The sequence below is a fragment of the Bufo bufo genome, chromosome 5, assembly GCF_905171765.1.
Source record: "Bufo bufo chromosome 5, aBufBuf1.1, whole genome shotgun sequence".
NCBI classification, from domain to species: Eukaryota; Metazoa; Chordata; class Amphibia; order Anura; family Bufonidae; genus Bufo; species Bufo bufo.
In genome coordinates this window covers 112,911,385-112,933,441 of record NC_053393.1, presented here as the reverse complement: position 1 = coordinate 112,933,441, position 22,057 = coordinate 112,911,385, and the positions used below count along the sequence as shown (strand labels likewise).

Sequence of the window (22,057 nt, the reverse complement as noted above, 5' to 3'; positions counted from 1 at the left end):
TGGAACAGGCCACTGTCACACATTTAGGCCCAGGCACCCAGGCAGAGGAGAGAGGTCCCGTAACAGAGAATCTGGCCTTATGTCAGCGCAGAATCTGTATTCATGTCATAGCAGAGAATCAGGCTTCATGTCACCCACCACTGGAACAGGCCACTGTCACACATTTAGGCCCCGGCACCCAGACAGAGGAGAGCGGTCCCGTAACAGAGAATCTGGCCTTATGTCAGCGCAGAATCTGTCTTCATGTCATAGCAGAGAATCAGGCTTCACGTCACCCACCACTGGAACAGGCCACTGTCACACATTTAGGCCCAGGCACCCAGGCAGAGGAGAGAGGTCCCGTAACAGAGAATCTGGCCTTATGTCAGCGCAGAATCTGTTTTCATGTCATAGCAGAGAATCAGGCTTCACGTCACCCACCACTGGAACAGGCAACTGTCACACATTTAGGCCCAGGCACCCAGGCAGAGGAGAGAGGTCCCGTAACAGAGAATCTGGCCTTATGTCAGCGCAGAATCTGTATTCATGTCATAGCAGAGAATCAGGCTTCACGTCACCCACCACTGGAACAGGCCACTGTCACACATTTAGGCCCCGGCACCCAGACAGAGGAGAGCGGTCCCGTAACAGAGAATCTGGCCTTATGTCAGCGCAGAATCTGTCTTCATGTCATAGCAGAGAATCAGGCTTCACGTCACCCACCACTGGAACAGGCCACTGTCACACATTTAGGCCCAGGCACCCAGGCAGAGGAGAGAGGTCCCGTAACAGAGAATCTGGCCTTATGTCAGCGCAGAATCTGTATTCATGTCATAGCAGAGAATCAGGCTTCACGTCACCCACCACTGGAACAGGCCACTGTCACACATTTAGGCCCCGGCACCCAGACAGAGGAGAGCGGTCCCGTAACAGAGAATCTGGCCTTATGTCAGCGCAGAATCTGTGTTCATGTCATAGCAGAGAATCAGGCTTCACGTCACCCACCACTGGAACAGGCCACTGTCACACATTTAGGCCCCGGCACCCAGACAGAGGAGAGGTTCATTCAACTTTGGGTTGCCCCGCAATATAATGGTAAAATGAAATTAAAAATAGTATTGAATGAGGAAGTGCCCTGGAGTAGAATAATATATTGTTAAGGGGAGGTAGTTAATATCTAATCTGCACAAGGGATGGACAGGTCCTGTGGGATCCATGCCTGGTTCATTTTTATGAACGTCAGCTTGTCCACATTGGCTGTAGACAGGCGGCTGCGTTTGTCTGTAATGACGCCCCCTGCCGTGCTGAATACACGTTCAGACAAAACGCTGGCCGCCGGGAATAAAAGGCTAGCTCTGGCCACGTGGACAATTTGGAGACCCAGAAGTTGAATGGGGCCGAACCATCAGTCAGTACGTGGAGGGGTGTGCACAGGTACTGTTCCACCATGTTAGTGAAATGTTGCCTCCTGCTAACACGTTCCGTATCAGGTGGTGGTGCACTTAGCTGTGGCGTGTTGACAAAACTTTTCCACATCTCTGCCATGCTAACCCTGCCCTCAGAGGAGCTGGGCGTGACACAGCTGCGTTGGCGACCTCTTGCTCCTCCTCTGCCTTCGCCTTGGGCTTCCACTGGTTCCCCTGTGACATTTGGGAATGCTCTCAGTAGCGTGTCTACCAACGTGCGCTTGTACTCGCGCATCTTCCTATCACGCTCCAGTGTAGGAAGTAAGGTGGGCACATTGTCTTTGTACCGGGGATCCAGCAGGGTGGCAACCCAGTAGTCCGCACACGTTAAAATGTGGGCAACTCTGCTGTCGTTGCGCAGGCACTGCAGCATGTAGTCGCTCATGTGTGCCAGGCTGCCCAGAGGTAAGGACAAGCTGTCCTCTGTGGGAGGCGGATCGTCATCGTCCTGTGTTTCCCCCCAGCCACGCACCAGTGATGGGCCCGAGCTGCTTTGGGTGCCACCCCGCTGTGAACATGCTTCATCCTCATCCTCCTCCACCTCCTCCTCATCCTCGTCCTCCTCGTCCTCCAGTAGTGGGCCCTGTCTGGCCACATTTGTACCTGGCCTCTGGTGTTGCAAAAAACCTCCCTCTGAGTCACTTCGAAGAGACTGGCCTGAAAGTGCTAAAAATGACCCCTCTTCCTCCTCTTCCTCCTGGGCCACCTCCTCTTCCATCATCGCCCTAAGTGTTTTCTCAAGGAGACATAGAAGTGGTATTGTAACGCTGATAACGGCGTCATCGCCACTGGCCATGTTGGTGGAGTACTCGAAACAGCGCAACAGGGCACACAGGTCTCGCATGGAGGCCCAGTCATTGGTGGTGAAGTGGGTCTGATCCACAGTGCGACTGACCCGTGCGTGCTGCAGCTGAAACTCCACTATGGCCTGCTGCTGCTCGCACAGTCTGTCCAGCATATGCAAGGTGGAGTTCCACCTGGTGGGTACGTCGCATATGAGGCGGTGAGCGGGAAGGCCGAAGTTACGCTGTAGCGCAGTCAGGCGAGCAGCAGCAGGGTGTGAACGCCGGAAGCGCGAACAGACGGCCCGCACTTTATGCAGCAGCTCTGACATGTGGGGGTAGTTGCGAATGAACTTCTGCACCACCAAATTCAGCACATGCGCCAGGCAAGGGATGTGCGTCAAACCGGCTAGTCCCAGAGCTGCAACGAGATTTCGCCCATTATCGCACACCACCAGGCCGGGCTTGAGGCTCACCGGCAGCAACCACTCGTCGGTCTGTTGTTCTATACCCCGCCACAACTCCTGTGCGGTGTGGGGCCTGTCCCCCAAACATATGAGTTTCAGAATGGCCTGCTGACGTTTACCCCGTGCTTTGCTGAAGTTGGTGGTGAAGGTGTGTGGCTGACTGGATGAGCAGGTGGAAGAAGAGGAGGAGGAAGCTGAGTAGGAGGAGGAGGAGACAGGAGGCAAAGAATGTTGCCCTGCGATCCTTGGCGGCGGAAGGACGTGCGCCAAACAGCTCTCCGCCTGGGGCCCAGCCGCCACTACATTTACCCAGTGTGCATTTAGGGAGATATAGCGTCCCTGGCCGTGCTTACTGGTCCACGTATCTGTGGTTAGGTGGACCTTGCCACAGATGGCGTTGCGCAGTGCACACTTGATTTTATCGGACACTTGTTTGTGCAGGGAAGGCACGGCTCTCTTGGAGAAGTAGTGGCGGCTGGGAACAACATACTGTGGGACAGCAAGCGACATGAGCTGTTTGAAGCTGTGTGTGTCCACCAGCCTAAATGACAGCATTTCATAGGCCAGTAGTTTAGAAATGCTGGCATTCAGGGCCAGGGATCGAGGGTGGCTAGGTGGGAATTTACGCTTTCTCTCAAATGTTTGTGAGATGGAGAGCTGAACGCTGACGTGTGACATGGTTGAGATGCTTGGTGATGCAGGTGGTGGTGTTGGTGGTACATCCCATGTTTGCTGGGCGGCAGGTGCCAACGTTCCTCCAGAGGCGGAGGAAGAGGCCGAGGCGGCAGCAGCAGCAGAAGAGGCCGAGGCGGCGGCAGCAGCAGAAGAGGCCGAGGCGGCAGCAGCAGAAGAGGTAGCAGGGGGAGCCTGAGTGACTTCCTTGTTTTTAAGGTGTTTACTCCACTGCAGTTCATGCTTTGCATGCAGGTGCCTGGTCATGCAGGTTGTGCTAAGGTTCAGAACGTTAATGCCTCGCTTCAGGCTCTGATGGCACAGCGTGCAAACCACTCGGGTCTTGTCGTCAGCACATTGTTTGAAGAAGTGCCATGCCAGGGAACTCCTTGAAGCTGCCTTTGGGGTGCTCGGTCCCAGATGGCGGCGGTCAGTAGCAGGCGGAGTCTCTTGGCGGCGGGTGTTCTGATTTTGCCCACTGCTCCCTCTTTTGCTACGCTGTTGGCTCGGTCTCACCACCGCCTCTTCCTCCGAACTGTGAAAGTCAGTGGCACGACCTTCATTCCATGTGGGGTCTAGGACCTCATCGTCCCCTGCATCGTCTTCCACCCAGTCTTGATCCCTGACCTCCTGTTCAGTCTGCACACTGCAGAAAGACGCAGCAGTTGGCACCTGTGTTTCGTCATCATCAGAGACGTGCTGAGGTGGTATTCCCATGTCCTCATCATCAGGAAAAATAAGTGGTTGTGCGTTAGTGCATTCTATCTCTTCCACCCCTGGGGAAGGGCTAGGTGGATGCCCTTGGGAAACCCTGGCAGCAGAGTCTTCAAACAGCATAAGAGACTGCTGCATAACTTGAGGCTCAGACAGTTTCCCTGATATGCATGGGGGTGATGTGACAGACCGATGGGCTTGGTTTTCATGCGCCATCTGTGCGCTTTCTGCAGAAGACTGGGTGGGAGATAATGTGAACGTGCTGGATCCACTGTCGGCCCCCCAATTGACTAATGCCTGTACCTGCTCAGGCCTTACCATCCTTAGAACGGCATTGGGCCCCACCAAATATCGCTGTAAATTCTGCTGGCTACTGGGACCTGAGGTAGTTGGTTCACTAGGACGTGTGGCTGAGGCAGAACAGCCACGTCCTCTCCCAGCACCAGAGGGTCCACTAACACCACCACGACCATGTCCACGTCCGCGTCCCTTATTAGATGTTTTCCTCATTGTTCCCGTTCACCACAATTTTGAGAATGGCAAATTTGGGAATGCTTTTTCAACCCAGAAAAAAAAGTGTGCTTTTACGGTCACTACAAATAACTTGACCAGCTAAAACAGTGCAGATTTGGTTGAATAGAGATGTGAGACCTGTTTTTTTTTGCGCTGTGTGACAGGTATAGGTTTAATCACAGAATCACACTTCTATCAGCACGCTAGCGTGTGTCTTAGGTTTTTCTGAATGACACTATCAATACCTTCAATGTAAGATTTTCTTTTTGGGATAGATTTCAAGTAGGCCTCAAATACCAGAAACTAGTTATTTTGAGAATGGCAAATTTGGGAATGCTTTTTCAACACAGAACAAAAAGTCTGCTTTTACGGTCACTACAAATAACTTGACCAGCTAAAACAGTGCAGATTTGGTTGAATAGAGATGTGAGACATGTTTTTTTTTTGCGCTGTGTGACAGGTATAGGTTTAATCACAGAATCACACTTCTATCAGCACGCTAGCTTGTGTCTTAGGTTTTTCTGAATGACACTATCAATACCTTCAATGTAAGATTTTCTTTTTGGGATAGATTTCAAGTAGGCCTCAAATACCAGAAACTAGTTATTTTGAGAATGGCAAATTTGGGAATGCTTTTTCAACCCAGAACAAAAAGTCTGCTTTTACGGTCACTACAAATAACTTGACCAGCTAAAACAGTGCAGATTTGGTTGAATAGAGATGTGAGACCTGTTTTTTTTTGCGCTGTGTGACAGGTATAGGTTTAATCACAGAATCACACTTCTATCAGCACGCTAGCGTGTGTCTTAGGTTTTTCTGAATGACACTATCAATACCTTCAATGTAAGATTTTCTTTTTGGGATAGATTTCAAGTAGGCCTCAAATACCAGAAACTAGTTATTTTGAGAATGGCAAATTTGGGAATGCTTTTTCAACCCAGAACAAAAAGTCTGCTTTTACGGTCACTACAAATAACTTGACCAGCTAAAACAGTGCAGATTTGGTTGAATAGAGATGTGAGACCTGTTTTTTTTTGCGCTGTGTGACAGGTATAGGTTTAATCACAGAATCACACTTCTATCAGCACGCTAGCGTGTGTCTTAGGTTTTTCTGAATGACACTATCAATACCTTCAATGTAAGATTTTCTTTTTGGGATAGATTTCAAGTAGGCCTCAAATACCAGAAACTAGTTATTTTGAGAATGGCAAATTTGGGAATGCTTTTTCAACCCAGAACAAAAGTCTGCTTTTACGGTCACTACAAATAACTTGACCAGCTAAAACAGTGCAGATTTGGTTGAATAGAGATGTGAGACCTGTTTTTTTTTGCGCTGTGTGACAGTTATAGGTTTAATCACAGAATCACACTTCTATCAGCACGCTAGTGTGTGTCTTAGGTTTTTCTGAATGACACTATCACTAGCTTCAATGTAAGATATCCTTTTTGGGATAGATTTCAACTAGGCCTCAAATACCAGAAACTAGTTATTTTGAGAATGGCAAATTTGGGAATGCTTTTTCAACCCAGAAAAAAAAGTGTGCTTTTACGGTCAATACAAATAACTTGACCAGCTAAAACAGTACAGATTTGGTTGAATAGAAATGTCAGGTCTATTTTTTAGGCGCTGGGTGACAGGCTCAACTTGCCCCTGATGTAATATATAGCCCAAAAATAACCTTCACTGTTGATGGTTAAATGCACTTGGGTGACACAGGCTCAGCCTGCACCAGATGTAGTATATGGCCAAAAAATAATCAGACTGTTGATGGTTAAATGCACTTGGGTGACACAGGCTCAGCCTGCACCAGATGTAGTATATGGCCAAAAAATAATCAGACTGTTGATGGTTAAATGCACTTGGGTGACACAGGCTCAGCCTGCAGTTGATGTAGGATATAGCACAAAATAACCACACTATCGATGGTTAAATACACTTGGGTGACACAGGCTCAGCCTGCAGCTGATGTATTATATGGCCAAAAAATAATCAGACTGTTGATGGTTAAATGCACTTGGGTGACACAGGCTCAGCCTGCAGCTGATGTAGTATATGGCCAAAAAATAACCAGACTGTTGATGGTTAAATGCACTTCGGTGACACAGGCTCAGCCTGCAGCTGATGTAGGATATAGCACAAAATAACCACACTATCGATGGTTAAATACACTTGGTGATAGCTCGTGCTGGCGCACCACAAGTCACAAAATGGCCGCTAATCACCCCTGAAAAAAGTGATCTAAAAACGCTCTGGGCAGCCTCAAAAAAGTGAGCAAGTCAATAATAGCACTTCAATGATCCACAGCTGCAGATCGATCACAGAATGAAGTCTTTTGGAGGAGTTAATCTGCCTAATCTAGCCCTAACGTCGCAGCTGCAACCTCTCCCTATACTGATCATAGCAGAGTGACGTGCGGCGCTACGTGACTCCAGCTTAAATAGAGGCTGGGTCACATGGTGCACTGGCCAATCACAGCCATGCCAATAGTAGGCATGGCTGTGATGGCCTCTTGGGCCAAGTAGTATGACGCTTCAAAAAGCGCCAAGAAAGCGCCGAACACCGAACCCGAACCTGGACTTTTACGAAAATGTTCGGGTTCGGGTCCGTGTCACGGACACCCCAAAATTCGGTACGAACCCGAACTATACAGTTCGGGTTCGCTCATCCCTATTAACAACTCTTCTTCTGAGGTCCTCAGAAATCTATTTTTTTCATGCCATGATACACTTCCACAAACGTGTTGTGAAGATCAGATTTTGATAGATCCCTGTTCTTTAAACTAAACAGCTTATTTCAACTCACACTTTATTGTCATCATATTGATTAATAACACCTAAATCTAATATCCCCGTCAAATTATCTGCTAATCCTAAAGGTTCACATACTTTTGCCACTCACACAGATGTGATATTGGATCATTTTCCACAATAAATAAATGACCAGGTCTAATATTTTTACCTCATTTGTTTGATCTAGTAATCTTTATCTACTTTTAGGACTTGTGTGAAAATGTGATGTCATATTAGCTCAAATGTATAGGAAAATTTGAAGGGTTCACAAACTTTCAAGTCCCTCTGTGAATACATATATGGTGGCTATAATTAGTCATTTTAAGTAATTTAGTTGAAAAGTAAAGGTTAATAGTTTACCATGGGATACCAAGTTCTATGCCTTGCTGATCTAGTGCAGATGGTCCAGTGATCCCTTTGTTTACAAGTGGTCAGCATTTGCACTGGATCAGCAGAAGGATAGAAGTAGGGATGAGGGAATCGACTTAGAACCAAACCCGAGTTTGGGAAATGTTTTTCTACAGTCTAAATCAATTTATGAAGTTATTACGCAAAGTCTCGCGAGATTTTGTGAAGTAATAACTTCGGCTCATCAGCACCAATACATTCTAATACTGTACAGAGCGCTTGCTCTGTACAGTACTGAAGCAAAGTTTTATACGAATTTGCTCATCCCTAGATAGAAGGAGTAGTTTGTTTTTGTTTTGTTTTTAAAGGATTTGCTTCTCCATACTTTTTTGAGAAACTGGAAAATATTTTTAATGACAGGAGAGGGAAAGTTCATTAGGGACTTTGCTAACCAGTGATATTGCATAAAACTAACCAGGGAAATTTGTATTTTAAGTGATTGTGTCACCTTTAATTATTCATTTTACATCAAAATTAAATGACATTTAAATTAAACATCATTTGAAAGTTAAAGAGGTTGTCAGGAGTACATAAACTCCATGAACATCATATCCCAATGGATGCAATAGACAGTAGACAAGGACAGAAGAATTAAAATAGTAAATACATATACATTTTTATGGTTTTATGTTTTTTTTCTTGGGTAAGAAAATCAGGATGCTTTGTAAAGAAAACCAGTCAGAGCTTCTGCCATGTCTGTTTTAGTAAGGACTTAAAAAAATATGTATTGTGCCATTCCTCTGGTTTTCCTCCTGGAAATGTATGAATAAATTGACAACTGGGAGTTTTTAGCAGTTGGAGGTCTCCCTGTATACCATGACAACCGGTCAATGTTGACAGTGAAAGACTCTGCAGGGGCATACCTCTTTGACAAAAGAGATGGTAAAACCCAGTTGTTAGTTTATTAAACAGTATTATTGAGAATTTACAGAGGAAGGGTACAATGCAACGTTTTGGGAAATGTGTTCCAGACAACACAGCGTTATGAGAAAACATGCTCCAGAATCAGAATTTCTATTTCAAGGGCACTGCATGTACTTTACTAAATAGAATTAAAGGGAGTCTGTCAGAAGTTTTCGATATACTAAACTGTTGAAAGCACTAGGCTGGGGCTAGGGAGAGTGGTACCTACATGCCTTTTGTGGGCTCTTATTATCAGGAGTAGCGAGAATATGAAGTTTTTTTCTGCCAAATTCTGCTCTAATCTCAAATGCCCAGGGCAGGACTTCACTGTGCTCTCTGCATTGAGCTGCCTAACCCCTAACTTCTGCTTTGAGTGACAGCTGTAGCATCCAACCAGGAGACCACTACATCTGTCACTCAGAGCACAGTAGAGGGGCTTTGAAGCAGTGAGATACAGAGAACACTAACTATTGTTGTCATTGGTTTTTTATGGTCAAAACTAATGACAGAATTCCTTTAAATTATAGTAAGAAAAAAAAATGAATAAGAAATTATGCGAAACGCACATGTACTTTATTTTTTATCTGTAAAGAAAAATAAGAAAACTACACACTGAGCATGACTGTTTGTCATTTCTCATTTTGGTTTAATTTTCCTTTTAACCATGAGCAATTTTGTGGTATTTAAAGACAAGGCTAAGATAAGTCACCACTGTGGGGTTGAGGTCTTCAGACTAACCAAACATGTCAGGAATCTTGCTATGATGTTCCAAATAAACCTATTAGTGGAGTTAAAGCACATCCACATGTCCTGAAAATAGAACACAGCCATGAAGGATTTCGGGACTAACCTTTACAGTTTCCTCTGTGACATTTTTATCAGATTTTAAAGCTGCATATTGCATCATTCGGTGGAAAAACGCCTAGAAAAAAAGAGAGAGAGATGTCTTGTTAGGATCTGTGTCATTGTTACCTGAAAGTAAAAAAAAAGAACATGATTTTGTAGCATTCAGCTTTTCTCCTATGTCCTAACAATAACTCAAAGGACTAACACATAATATTACAAAAATCGCCACCTAAACCTGAGAGTAGGACATTATATGTACAGACAACACAATATAGACACAATAGTACAATAGTACATAAAAGTAGGACCTTACATTAGATGAGTCCTTGCACTGTATCTCTTGTTGGCACTCTCCTTCACCATATATAGTATGGTCATACATTATAAAAATAAAATAACAATGCTATTATAATATTCATGAGTAAGACTGTAACAGTTGCGGATCCACAAAATACGGACACCGGCAATGTGCGTTCCACATTTTGCGGACCGCACATCGCCGGCACTCTCGTAGAAAATGCCTTTTCTTGTCTGCAATTGTGGACAATAATAGGACATGTTCTTTTTTTGCGGAACGGAAGTGCGGATCGGGAAGTGCGGATCCGCAAATGCGGACAGCACATTCCGGCCCCATTGAAAATTAATGGGTCCGCACCTGTTCCGCAAAATTGCGGAAAAGGATGCGGACCCATTTTGCGGACAATAAAGCTGGAAATACTTTTTAACCCTTCAGTGCTGTTTACTGGATTTCAGATTGGAGTCCTGTGCACGGAGGTTTCACACTGCTATAGAAGCTGGAGTGAGTTTTCTCTTTTGTTCTCTGCAACATGATGCCTGCAGCTCAGTCACCATGTTCAATGTGACAGGTTCCCTTTAACATTAAATTATATTAAAAAAACACGGCACTCAATAGTTTCGTTGCATAAACTTCTTGTATTTTATCTTATTTTAAACCTAGACCTTGTTCACGGCCTCAGTTAAATTGAGCATTATGTATGCAAGATGGCGTGTCCTATATCCATAATGCTCCAATTGACTAAGGCCGTGAACAAGGTCTAGGTTAGACCGAAACGTTGGCCAGTGGCTAAAAATTATTTTTCAGGATGGATTAAATAAAATAAAATACAAGAAGTTTATGCAACTAAACTATTGAGTGCCGTGGTCTTTGAATATATTGGAATCCGTTTTACCATGAGCACCACCTTTTCACTAGAGGAGTGGCATTCAATTTACTTCACTAACCCTTTAACATTAAAATTCATAGTGGTGTAGGGATGAAAGGTATCAAGCCATCTGTGATACCCCCTTCCAGCAAGGGCAATGGATGCACCCTGTGTGAATGTACAGAAGGTTCATACACAAAGTGAAATGTGTTCCAGAAGTCATGTACTGACTGCAATAATCCTCAAAATTTTTAAAGAGAATGTGTCATCAGAAAATTACCTATTGATTGAATCATGTTTTTATGTTTAACATCTTTTTAAATAATTTTCTATGTCAATATCTATATTTAAACAAAAACCATAAAAACCTGCAGTTTTTGCATTAGATCTTAAGCTTATAATAGGCACCACTTCTTGGTCTGTACAGGTCACTTTACTGCAGTGTCCTGCTTATCTGTCATTCTAATCCTGCCTGTAATGATATCACCTCTGTGTATAGACCATTGTGTCTATAGCCCATGTGATGTCATAAAGCAATTTTTAAAATGTTTTCTGAATGCTTTTAAGAACAGCTCAGGCAAGATGGCCGCCCCCATAATCATGTTCAGGAAATAGAAAAATGAAGCTGTGCTATTATCTGGTTTTAACCACCTCAGGACCGCCGTACGCAGGATTGCGTCCTGGCGGTGGCCCTGTTATTCCTCCTGGACGCGCCAGCACGTCATCTCGCGAGAGGCGAGATTTCCTGTGAAGGCGCGCGCGTTCACAGGAACCGAAGGTAAACGAGTGGATCTGCAGCCTGCCAGCGGCGATCGTTCGCTGGCAGGCTGTAGATGCAATTTTTTGTTTGTTAACAGCATTTAATATACCTGCTACCTGGTCCTCTGGTGGTCCCTTTTGTTTGGATCGACCACCAGAGGACACAGGCAGCTCTGTAAGTAGCACCAATCACCACTACACTACACCCCCCCCCTGTCACTTATTAACCCCTGATGACCCCATATAGACTCCCTGATCACCCCCCTGTCATTGATAACCCCCCTGTAAGGCTCCATTCAGACGTCAGTATGTGTTTTGCGGATCCGCGGATCCGCAAAACACATACGGACGTCTGAATGGAGCCTTACAGGGGGGTGATCACCCCATATAGACTCCCTGATCACCCCCCTGTAAGGCTCCATTCAGACGTCAGTATGTGTTTTGAGGATCCGCGGATCCGCAAAACACATATGGACATCTGAATGGAGCCTTACAGGGGGGTGATCACCCCATATAGACTCCCTGATCACCCCCCTGTCATTGATCACCCCCCTGTAAGGCTCCATTCAGACGTCTGTATGTGTTTTGCGGATCCGCGGATCCACGGATGAGAAGTAGTTTGAAATTCAAATGTGTAAAAAATGTCCTGTGAAATCCTAAAGGTGCTCTTTAGAATTTGGGCGCCTTTGCCCACCTAGGCTGCAAAAAATGGTCACACATGTGGTATCGCCGTACTCAAGAGAAGTAGGGCTATGTGTTTTGGGGTGTCTTTTTGCATATACCCATGCTGGGTGAGATAAATATTTCTGTCAAATGACAACTTTGTATAAAAAAATGGGAAAAGTTGTCTTCTAGAGAGATATTTCTCTCACCCAGCATGGGTATATGTAAAATGACACCCCAAAACACATTGCCCAACTTCTCCTGAGTACAGCGATACCACATGTGTGACACTTTTTTGCAGCCTAGGTGGGCAAAGGGGCCCAAATTCTAAAGAGCACCTTTAGGATTTCACAGGACATTTTTTACACATTTGAATTTCAAACTACTTCTCACGCATTAGGGCCCCTAAAATGCCAGGGCAGTATAACTACCCCACAAGTGACACCATTTTGGAAAGAAGACACCCCAAGGTATTTCGTGATGGGCATAGTGAGTTCATGGAAGTTTTTATTTTTTGTCACAAGCTAGTGGAATATGAGACTTTGTAAGGAAAAAATAAATAAATAAAAAAATCATAATTTTCCACTAACTTGTGACAAAAAATAAAAAGTTCTATGAACTCACTATGCCCATCAGCGAATACCTTAGGGTGTCTACTTTCCGAAATAGGGTCATTTGTGGGGTTTTTATACTGTCTGGGCATTGTAGAACCTCAGGAAATATGACAGGTGCTCAGAAAGTCAGAGCTGCTTCAAAATGCGGAATTCACATTTTTGTAACATAGTTTGTAAACGCTATAACTTTTACGCAAACCAATAAATATACACTTATTGCATTTTTTTTTTATCAAAGACATGTAGAACAATAAATTTAGAGAAAAATTTATATAGAAATGTATTTTTTTTAAAAAAAAATTTACAACTGAAAGTGAAAAATGTCATTTTTTGGATTTTTTTTAAATTAAATTTCGATTAATAACAAAAAAAGTAAAAATGTCAGCAGCAATGAAATACCACCAAATGAAAGCTCTATTAGTGAGAAGAAAAGGAGGTAAAATTCATTTGGGTGGTAAGTTGTATGACCGAGCAATAAACCGTGAAAGTAGTGTAGTGCAGAATTGTAAAAAGTAGTCTGGTCATTAAGGGGGTTTAAGCTAGGGGAGCTGAGGTGGTTAACTGGCAGATTAACTTTTTGGTGACACATTTCCTTTAAATGCTTCTCAGCCAAGCATTGGGGTTTCGGCCTAACTGTGCAATGTGTCTGAAACTCAAGGTAATCTGTCACTAAGGAATAGCCCTTTCAATAACAGCACATACCAGCTACCCTAATACGGTTCTTTACTGGGACCACCCACTATATTGCCTCCAATGTCCTGAATAGCTCCTAATAAAATGTAAAAAAAAATCTACTGTTGGGTCTACTGGTCTCAGATGTTTTATGAGATGCTGCAGCTGTTAGGGTTCTCATAAGGAGTTTGCACCCATGAAAAGTGACCACAGACACTAATTGAGCAGGAAGGCTTAGCCAGCACAATGTGTTGAAGTCAATACAGCAGATGCACTGTGAGCTACTAAGAGGCTTGTTCTTAGTTTGGATGGTTGTGTGGTAACTCCTGTATGAAATAAAGCCTACAAACTATCATATCTAACAATTCTAGTACTTCATCTGGAAAAATAGGAGCATTGGTAAAGGCAAAGTAGCAAAAATAATCGTGTGTAAAAAATCAGCATATAAAAAATTATTATAAAACATTATGACTATTAAACATTACAAAAAAAATAAGCAGACCTAGGGGTGAACCTAGCCTTTCTGCTGCCTGAGGCAAAAATTGAAATGGTGCCCCCACCCAATCCCTCCAGCCCTACTGTTAAAGGCATACTGTGATAGAGGTGAATATAGAGAGATGAGCACTTCCACATTTCTCATGACCCTACCATCGCCCCTGCTTGTCTATAGGTCTTTCCACCTGAGGCAGCCGCCTCACCTGGCCTCATTGTGGTTTTCAACACCTCCTACAATACATCAAACCGTAATAGCACTTTATGTATGTATAACATTATTTTGTGGCCTCATGTTTTACCAGCTATTACTTTTATAATATAGGTCAGTGATTCAGCCATACCGGGTAAGAAAATGAAACATATACAGTACAGACCAAAAGTTTGGACACACCTTCTCATTCAAAGAGTTTTCTTTATTTTCATGACTATGAAAATTGTAGATTCACACTGAAGGCATCAAAACTATGAATTAACACATGTGGAATTATATACATAACAAACAAGTGTGAAACAACTAAAAATATGTCATATACTAGGTTCTTCAAAGTAGCCACCTTTTGCTTTGATTACTGCTTTGCACACTCTTGGCATTCTCTTGATGAGCTTCAAGAGGTAGTCCCCTGAAATGGTTTTCACTTCACAGGTGTGCCCTGTCAGGTTTAATAAGTGGGATTTCTTGCCTTATAAATGGGGTTGGCACCATCAGTTGCGTTGAGGAGAAGTCAGGTGGATACACAGCTGATAGTCCTACTTAATAAACTGTTAGAATTTGTATTATGGCAAGAAAAAAGCAGGTAAGTAAAGAAAAACGAGTGGCCATCATTACTTTAAGAAATGAAGGTCAGTCAGTCAGCCGAAAAATTGGGAAAACTTTGAAAGTAAGGGCTATTTGACCATGAAGGAGAGTGATGGGGTGCTGCGCCAGATGACCTGGCCTCCACAGTCACCGGACCTGAACCCAATCGAGATGGTTTGGGATGAGCTGGACCGCAGAGTGAAGGCAAAAGGGCCAACAAGTGCTAAACATCTCTGGGAACTCCTTCAAGACTGTTGGAAGACCATTTCAGGGGACTACCTCTTGAAGCTCATCAAGAGAATGCCAAGAGTGTGCAAAGCAGTAATCAAAGCAAAAGGTGGCTACTTTGAAGAACCTAGAATATGACATATTTTCAGTTGTTTCATACTTGTTTGTTATGTATATAATTCCACATGTGTTAATTCATAGTTTTGATGCCTTCATAGTCATGAAAATAAAGAAAACTCTTTGAATGAGAAGGTGTGTCCAAACTTTTGGTCTGTACTGTACATTGCTAGTGTGTGAATGATCTGTAGGGCTATTATGGCTTGTGGAAGCGAAATTGGTTCACAATGAATGATGGGCTGCATTTTTACACAGCATGTTTTCAAAATGTCACAGTCAAAAGGCTGCCAGAGAGAGAGGGGACTGTACTAATCATATTTACCCACTGATATTTATTGTCAATTGGTAAACTGTGATTATACATGCAATATAGCCTCATAACTGGTATTAGCCTTAGGCCTCATGCACAAGGCCGTTGTTTTGGTCCACATCCGAGCCGCAGTTTTGGCGTCTCGGATGCGGACCCATTTACTTTAATGGGGTCGCAAAAGATGCGGACAGCACTCCGTGTGCTGTCAACATCCGTTGCTCCGTTTCGTGGTCCGCAAAAAAAATATAACCTATCCTATTCTTGTCCGCACTTTGCGGACAAGAATAGGCAGTTATATTAAAGGCTGTCCGTGCCGTTCCGCAAATTGCGGAACGCTCACAGACGCCATCCGTGTTTTGCGGATCAGCGATTTGCGGACCGCAAAACACACAACGGTTGTGTGCATGTAGCATTAGGCTACTTTCACACTGGAGTTTTGGTTTCCGTTTGTGAGATCCGTTCAGGGATCTCACAAGAGGTCCAAAACGGATCAGTTTTGCCCTTAATGCATTCTGAATGGAAAAGGATCCGCTCGGAATGCATCAGTTTGCCTCAGTTTGGCTCCGTTACGCCTCCATTTCCCTTTGGAGGCGGATACCAAAATGATGCTTGCAGCGTTTTGGTGTCCGTCTGACGAAACTGAGCCAAACGGATCCGTCCTGACACACAATGTAAGTCAATGGGGACGGATCAGTTTTCACTGACACAATCTGGCACAATAGAAAACGGATCTGTCCCCCATTGACTTTCACTGGTGTTCAAGACGTATCCGTTTTGGCTATGCTAAAGATAATACAAACGGATCTGTTCTGAACGGATGCATGCGGTTGTATTATCTGAACGGATGCGTTTATGCAGATCCATGACGGATCCTCACCAAACGCGAGTGTGAAAGTAGCCTTATTAGTGCTGAAAACAATTAAAAAACTATTGCTTAAATGTTTAAAAAGGCTCTTCCTGGGTCTAACTTCATAACATGGTCTCATTTACAAGTCACTCCGTGAACATTTCAATGAAGGGAATAGAGTTTGTTTACTTCTGTCTTATTCATGGAGATGGATAATAAATTCATAGAGGCTCCTGTAATAATCCCATCCTTATGGATGAGGGGTGTGCGAATGGACACTTGATTTCTAATCTTTCAAGAAGCAAAAGAAAAAAAAAACTATTTGTCAATCAAAACTACAATTTCCCTTCTCATTATATAGTTCTGACTATGTATTATAGCCCAAATTTAATTAACATGGAAGACAGGTTAGTACATGTAACTGTAATACAGTCCTGATCAAAAGTTTAAGACCACTTGAAAAATGGCAAAAAATCATATTTAGCACTGCTGGATCTTAACGAGGTTCCAAGTAGAGCTTCAACATGCAACAAGAAGAAATGGGAGTGAGCCCAAAAAAAATTTGAGCATTCAATTTAATGAAAACAACGAATAAACTGAAACAGGCTGTTTTTCAGCTGATCAAAAGTTTAGGACCACACCTCCAAAAAAAAAAATGAAACTCCCCCAAAACAGAAATCCAACTTCCAAACATGAACTCAGTAATGAGTAGCTCCGCCGTTATTGTTGATCACTTCAAAAATTCGTTTCGGCATGCTTGATGTAAGCATTTCCATGAGGTGAGTGGGAACATTTCTCCAAGTGGTGAAGACGGCCGCACGAAGGCCATCTACTGTCTGGAACTGTTGTCCATTTTTGTAAACTTCCCTTGCCATCCATCCCCAAAGGTTCTCAATTGGATTTAGATCAGGGGAACACGCAGGGCCAAAAGAGTGATGTTATTCTCCTGGAAGAAGTCCCTTGTCCTGCGGGCATTGTGTACTGTAGCGTCGTCCTGTTGAAAAACCCAGTCGTTACCACACAGACAAGGGCCCTCAGTCATGAGGAATGTTCTCTGCAACATCTGGACATAGCCAGCGGCCGTTTGACGCCCCTGCACTTCATGAAGCTCCATTGTTCCACTGAAGGAAATAGCACCCCAGACCATTATGGCGCCCCCTCCACTGTGGCGCGTAGAAAACATTTCAGGTGGGATCTGCTTGTCATGCCAGTAACGTCGGAAACCATCAGGACCATCAAGGTTACATTTTTTCTCATCAGAGAATAAAACTTTCTTCCACCTTTGAATGTCCCATGTTTGGTGCTCTCTTGCAAAGTCCAAATGAGCAGTTCTGTGGCGTTCAAGGAGACAAGGTCTTTGAAGCCTTTTTTTGTTTCTGAAGCCCTTCAGTCTCAGATGGCGTCTGATGGTTATGGGGCTGCAGTCAGCACCAGTAAGGGCCTTAATTTGGGTCGAGGATCGTCCAGTGTCTTGACGGACAGCCAATTGGATCCTCCGGCTCAGTGCTGGTGAATTTTTTTTGGGTCTTCCACTTGACTTTTTTGTTCCATAACCCTCAGGAGCATTTAAGAAATTCAAAATTAATGTCTTACTGCGTCCCACCTCAGCAGCGATGGCGCGCTGTGAGAGACCCTGCTTATGCAGTTCAACAACCCGACCACGTTCAAAAAGGGAGAGTTTTTTTGCCTTTGCCATCACAACGTCTGACTACCTGACAGAAAATGACAATGAATCCACATCTTTGCACAGATTTGGCCTTTTAAAGGCATGTGGTCCTAAAATTTGGATCAGCTGAAAAACAGTCTGTTTCAGTTTAATCGTTATTTTCAATTAATTGAATGCTCAAAAAATGTTTTGTCTCACTCCCATTTCTTCTTGTTGCATGTTGAAGCTCTACTTGGAACCTTGTTAAGATCCAACAATGTAAAATATGATTTTTTGCCATTTTTGAAGTGGTCTTAAACTTTTGATCAGGACTGTATGTATCATGTGTTTGAGATAGTGCTGGAACTTCCTGCTGGATAGAGGAAGAAAGAGCTGTACCAAGTGTCAGTTCAGACTTATTCCCCTTTCCCTGGGAAAAAAAGTGATTAGCTTTACTTATAGACCCTTAGGGGGTCATTTATCTTAATAACCCCTATATCTGGCAGTGGATCCGCAGAAGTTATGAAGAGGCACTGGCCTCTACATAAGTTCGGCGCATCCAGCACCAGTTCTAAATGTAAGACAACTTCCTAGCTGTCTTACATTTAGACCATTTTCTATGGCTAAAACAGGTGTAGAAAATGATGAATGGGATGGGCCTGCCGGGCCGTGGCCTTCCTCACCCACGCCCACTTTTTTAGACCTGGCGTGATCGGGGAAAAGTCGCAGATTGCGGTGCAAATAATCTTTGCGCCACAATCTGCGCCAGAAATACCCCTAGTATAGGCGTATTTCAGTATAATAAATTACCCCTTAGTATTTAATGCATTTTCATAGCTACTGCCATTCTGACTTGCATGTTACTTGTAGTGTTGAGCGCGAATATTCGAATATCGAATTTTTTTCGCGAATATCGGCACTTCGCTAATTCGCGAATATTTCGAATATAGTGATATAAATTCGATATTTCGAATATTCTTTTTTTTTTTTTTTTTTTTATTGTTAGATTTTTTTCTTTCCCACTTCCCTAAAGTTGTTTTTACCTGTCCTTTGGATTCCTGGCTTCCTGGCTGCTCCAGTCAGTACCCGTTGCCGCTTCTGCCGACTTCCGTGCTCATGGAGCGTCCCCATCACCATGGGAACGTCTCCATATACTAGAATGTACTGTCGGATTTGAGAATTACGTGAAAAATCGAAATTCGATTATTTCAAGTTATAATAATCGAATTTCGATTTTAACTTAGCACTGCTATATTTTATTCTAGCCTAATATGGAATATAGCAGTGCTAAGTTAAAATCGAAATTCGATTATTATAACTTAAATTTTTTTTTTTTTTTACTGTTATATTTTTTTCTTTCCCACTTCCCTAAAGTTGTTCTTACCTGTCCTTTGGATTCCTGGCTTACTGGCTGCTCCAGTCAGTGCCCGTTGCCGCTTCTGCCGACTTCCGTGCTCATGGAGCGTCCCCATCACCATGGGAACGTCTCCATATACTAGAATGTACTGTCGGATTTGAGAATTACGTGAAAAATCGAAATTCGATTATTTCAAGTTATAATAATCGAATTTCGATTTTAACTTAGCACTGCTATATTTAATTCTAGCCTAATATGGAATATAGCAGTGCTAAGTTAAAATCGAAATTCGATTATTATAACTTAAATTTTTTTTTTTTTTTTACTGTTATATTTTTTTCTTTCCCACTTCCCTAAAGTTGTTCTTACCTGTCCTTTGGATTCCTGGCTTACTGGCTGCTCCAGTCAGTGCCCGTTGCCGCTTCTGCCGACTTCCGTGCTCATGGAGCGTCCCCATCACCATGGGAACGTCTCCATATACTAGAATGTACTGTCGGATTTGAGAATTACGTGAAAAATCGAAATTCGATTATTTCAAGTTATAATAATCGAATTTCGATTTTAACTTAGCACTGCTATATTTAATTCTAGCCTAATATGGAATATAGCAGTGCTAAGTTAAAATCGAAATTCGATTATTATAACTTGAATTAATCGAATTGCGATTTCAACTTGGACCTGGTTTACTATGGTTGGCTTGGTAGAATTAGCGAATATGACGAATGTATTCGTCATATTCCACAAAACAAATATAACGAATGTATTCGTCATATTCCACAAAACGAAGATAACGAAGTATTCTGCATCTTCGTTTTAGCTACCTATTCATCAACTTCGCTAATTCTAGCAATCATATAGGAAAGTTTACTATAGAGACAGCTAAGTTTCATTCGCTATGCGATTATATGACTGCTTTTTAAAAAAAAAAAAAATAGAATAATTATAATACCTGATAATTATTATAATTATTCTATTTATAAAAAAAAAGCAAAGTAATATAATCGCATAGCGAATTAAACTTAGCTGTCTCTATAGTAAACTTTCCTATATGATTGCTAGAATTAGCGAAGTTAAATGAATGAATGAATAGGTAGCTAAAACGAAGATGCAGAATACTTCGTTATCTTCGTTTTGTGGAATAAGACGAATACATTCGTTATATTCGTTTTGTGGAATAAGACGAATACATTCGTCATATTCGCTAATTCTACCAAGCCAACCATAGTAAACCAGGTCCAAGTTGAAATCGCAATTCGATTAATTCAAGTTATAATAATCGAATTTCGATTTTAACTTAGCACTGCTATATTCCATATAAGGCTAGAATTAAATATAGCAGTGCTAAGTTAAAATCGAAATTCGATTATTATAACTTGAAATAATCGAATTTCGATTTTTCACGTAATTCTCAAATCCGACAGTACATTCTAGTATATGGAGACGTTCCCATGGTGATGGGGACGCTCCATGAGCACGGAAGTCGGCAGAAGCGGCAACGGGCACTGACTGGAGCAGCCAGGAAGCCAGGAATCCAAAGGACAGGTAAGAACAACTTTAGGGAAGTGGGAAAGAAAAAAATATAACAATAAAAAAAAATTAAAAAAAATTCAAGTTATAATAATCGAATTTCGATTTTAACTTAGCACTGCTATATTCCATATTAGGCTAGAATTAAATATAGCAGTGCTAAGTTAAAATCGAAATTCGATTATTATAACTTGAATTAATCGCATTGCTATTTCAATAGGAGAGTAGCCTTTAAGTTAAAATCGCAATACGCGATTATTTAAATCGCATATTAATCGCGATAGCAAGAATAATGACGAATATTCGATTTCGACGAATACAAAACGAATATTCTATCGAATATTCGCGAATTTCGTCGAAATCGAATATGGCACCTGCCGCTCATCACTAGTTACTTGTTTGGCAGCCTTTTTTCATGAGTGGAGGTATGAAAAAGGTCTCTTAAAGTGGACCTGTAACGTCTCTTGACATGTCTGTTTTAGCATCTGCTTGTATCACCCATCTAATGACAATTCTGGAAGATCGATTCATGGACAACACCTAAAGTTCTAATTGAATTGCTAATTAAGATCCAGCTGGATGTTATCAGTTGGGGGGGGGGGGGTGTCCAGTCACAGTCTGGCAGCACTGATTGGATAGTGTCAGACCGTGCAGTGACACACCCCAACTGGTAACACCCATCTGGATCTTCACTGCAAACTGCTATTAACTTAGAGCTGGAATAATAAAGGAATAACACAACACAGTCCCATCAGAATAGATGCTCAAGAAATGTTATTACATGGGGAATGCAAGTAGTTGCTAAAACAGACATGTCGGGGGGGGGGGGGGGGGGTGACAGGTCCTCTTTAAACGACCCTACAATCACGCTCATTGATTTATTTAAAAACTTCAGTATTTTTCTTTCCTTTATGGGCAGCTTTTATACATGTGAAGAAGGCTATCTCCCTATAACTAGTCATATTGATTCCAATATCCAGTAAAGATACAGTAACATAAGCACCATTAATCCAACTAGTGTAAATTACTGAGGTAACGTATTGTATAGTCCTTATAATATATACTAGATATCCAGAAACCCATAAACATATTGACAGGTTGCAGTATGTCATTGTCCCGGAAATTAATTTACAATTCGGACAATTCATTCCAATTGGAATCTCTCCTGTGGAAATATAAAGATTTGTTTTAGGAGAATGACAAATGATTGCCGGGCAGTGTTCTTCAGTAATGTGCGGCACAAGCCTGATTTAGAAGATCAGATGTATGAGGTCATCTGCCATCCTTATTTCTAATACTGTAGTCATCATTTTATTTGTACTTA

The 22,057-nt window shown here is 42.6% G+C and overlaps 1 protein-coding gene across 2 annotated transcripts in view; it reads right to left on the bottom strand.

The window, feature by feature from the left end:
• PREX2 (phosphatidylinositol-3,4,5-trisphosphate dependent Rac exchange factor 2) overlaps positions 1-22,057 on the bottom strand; it is a 430,245-nt gene that overhangs the window by 356,302 nt on the left and 51,886 nt on the right. For both annotated transcript variants that reach the window (XM_040432527.1, XM_040432528.1), the window contains exon 2: positions 9,545-9,616. In XM_040432527.1, coding sequence (XP_040288461.1) covers positions 9,545-9,616 — 72 coding nt within the window. The remainder of the gene's footprint in view (positions 1-9,544; positions 9,617-22,057) is intronic.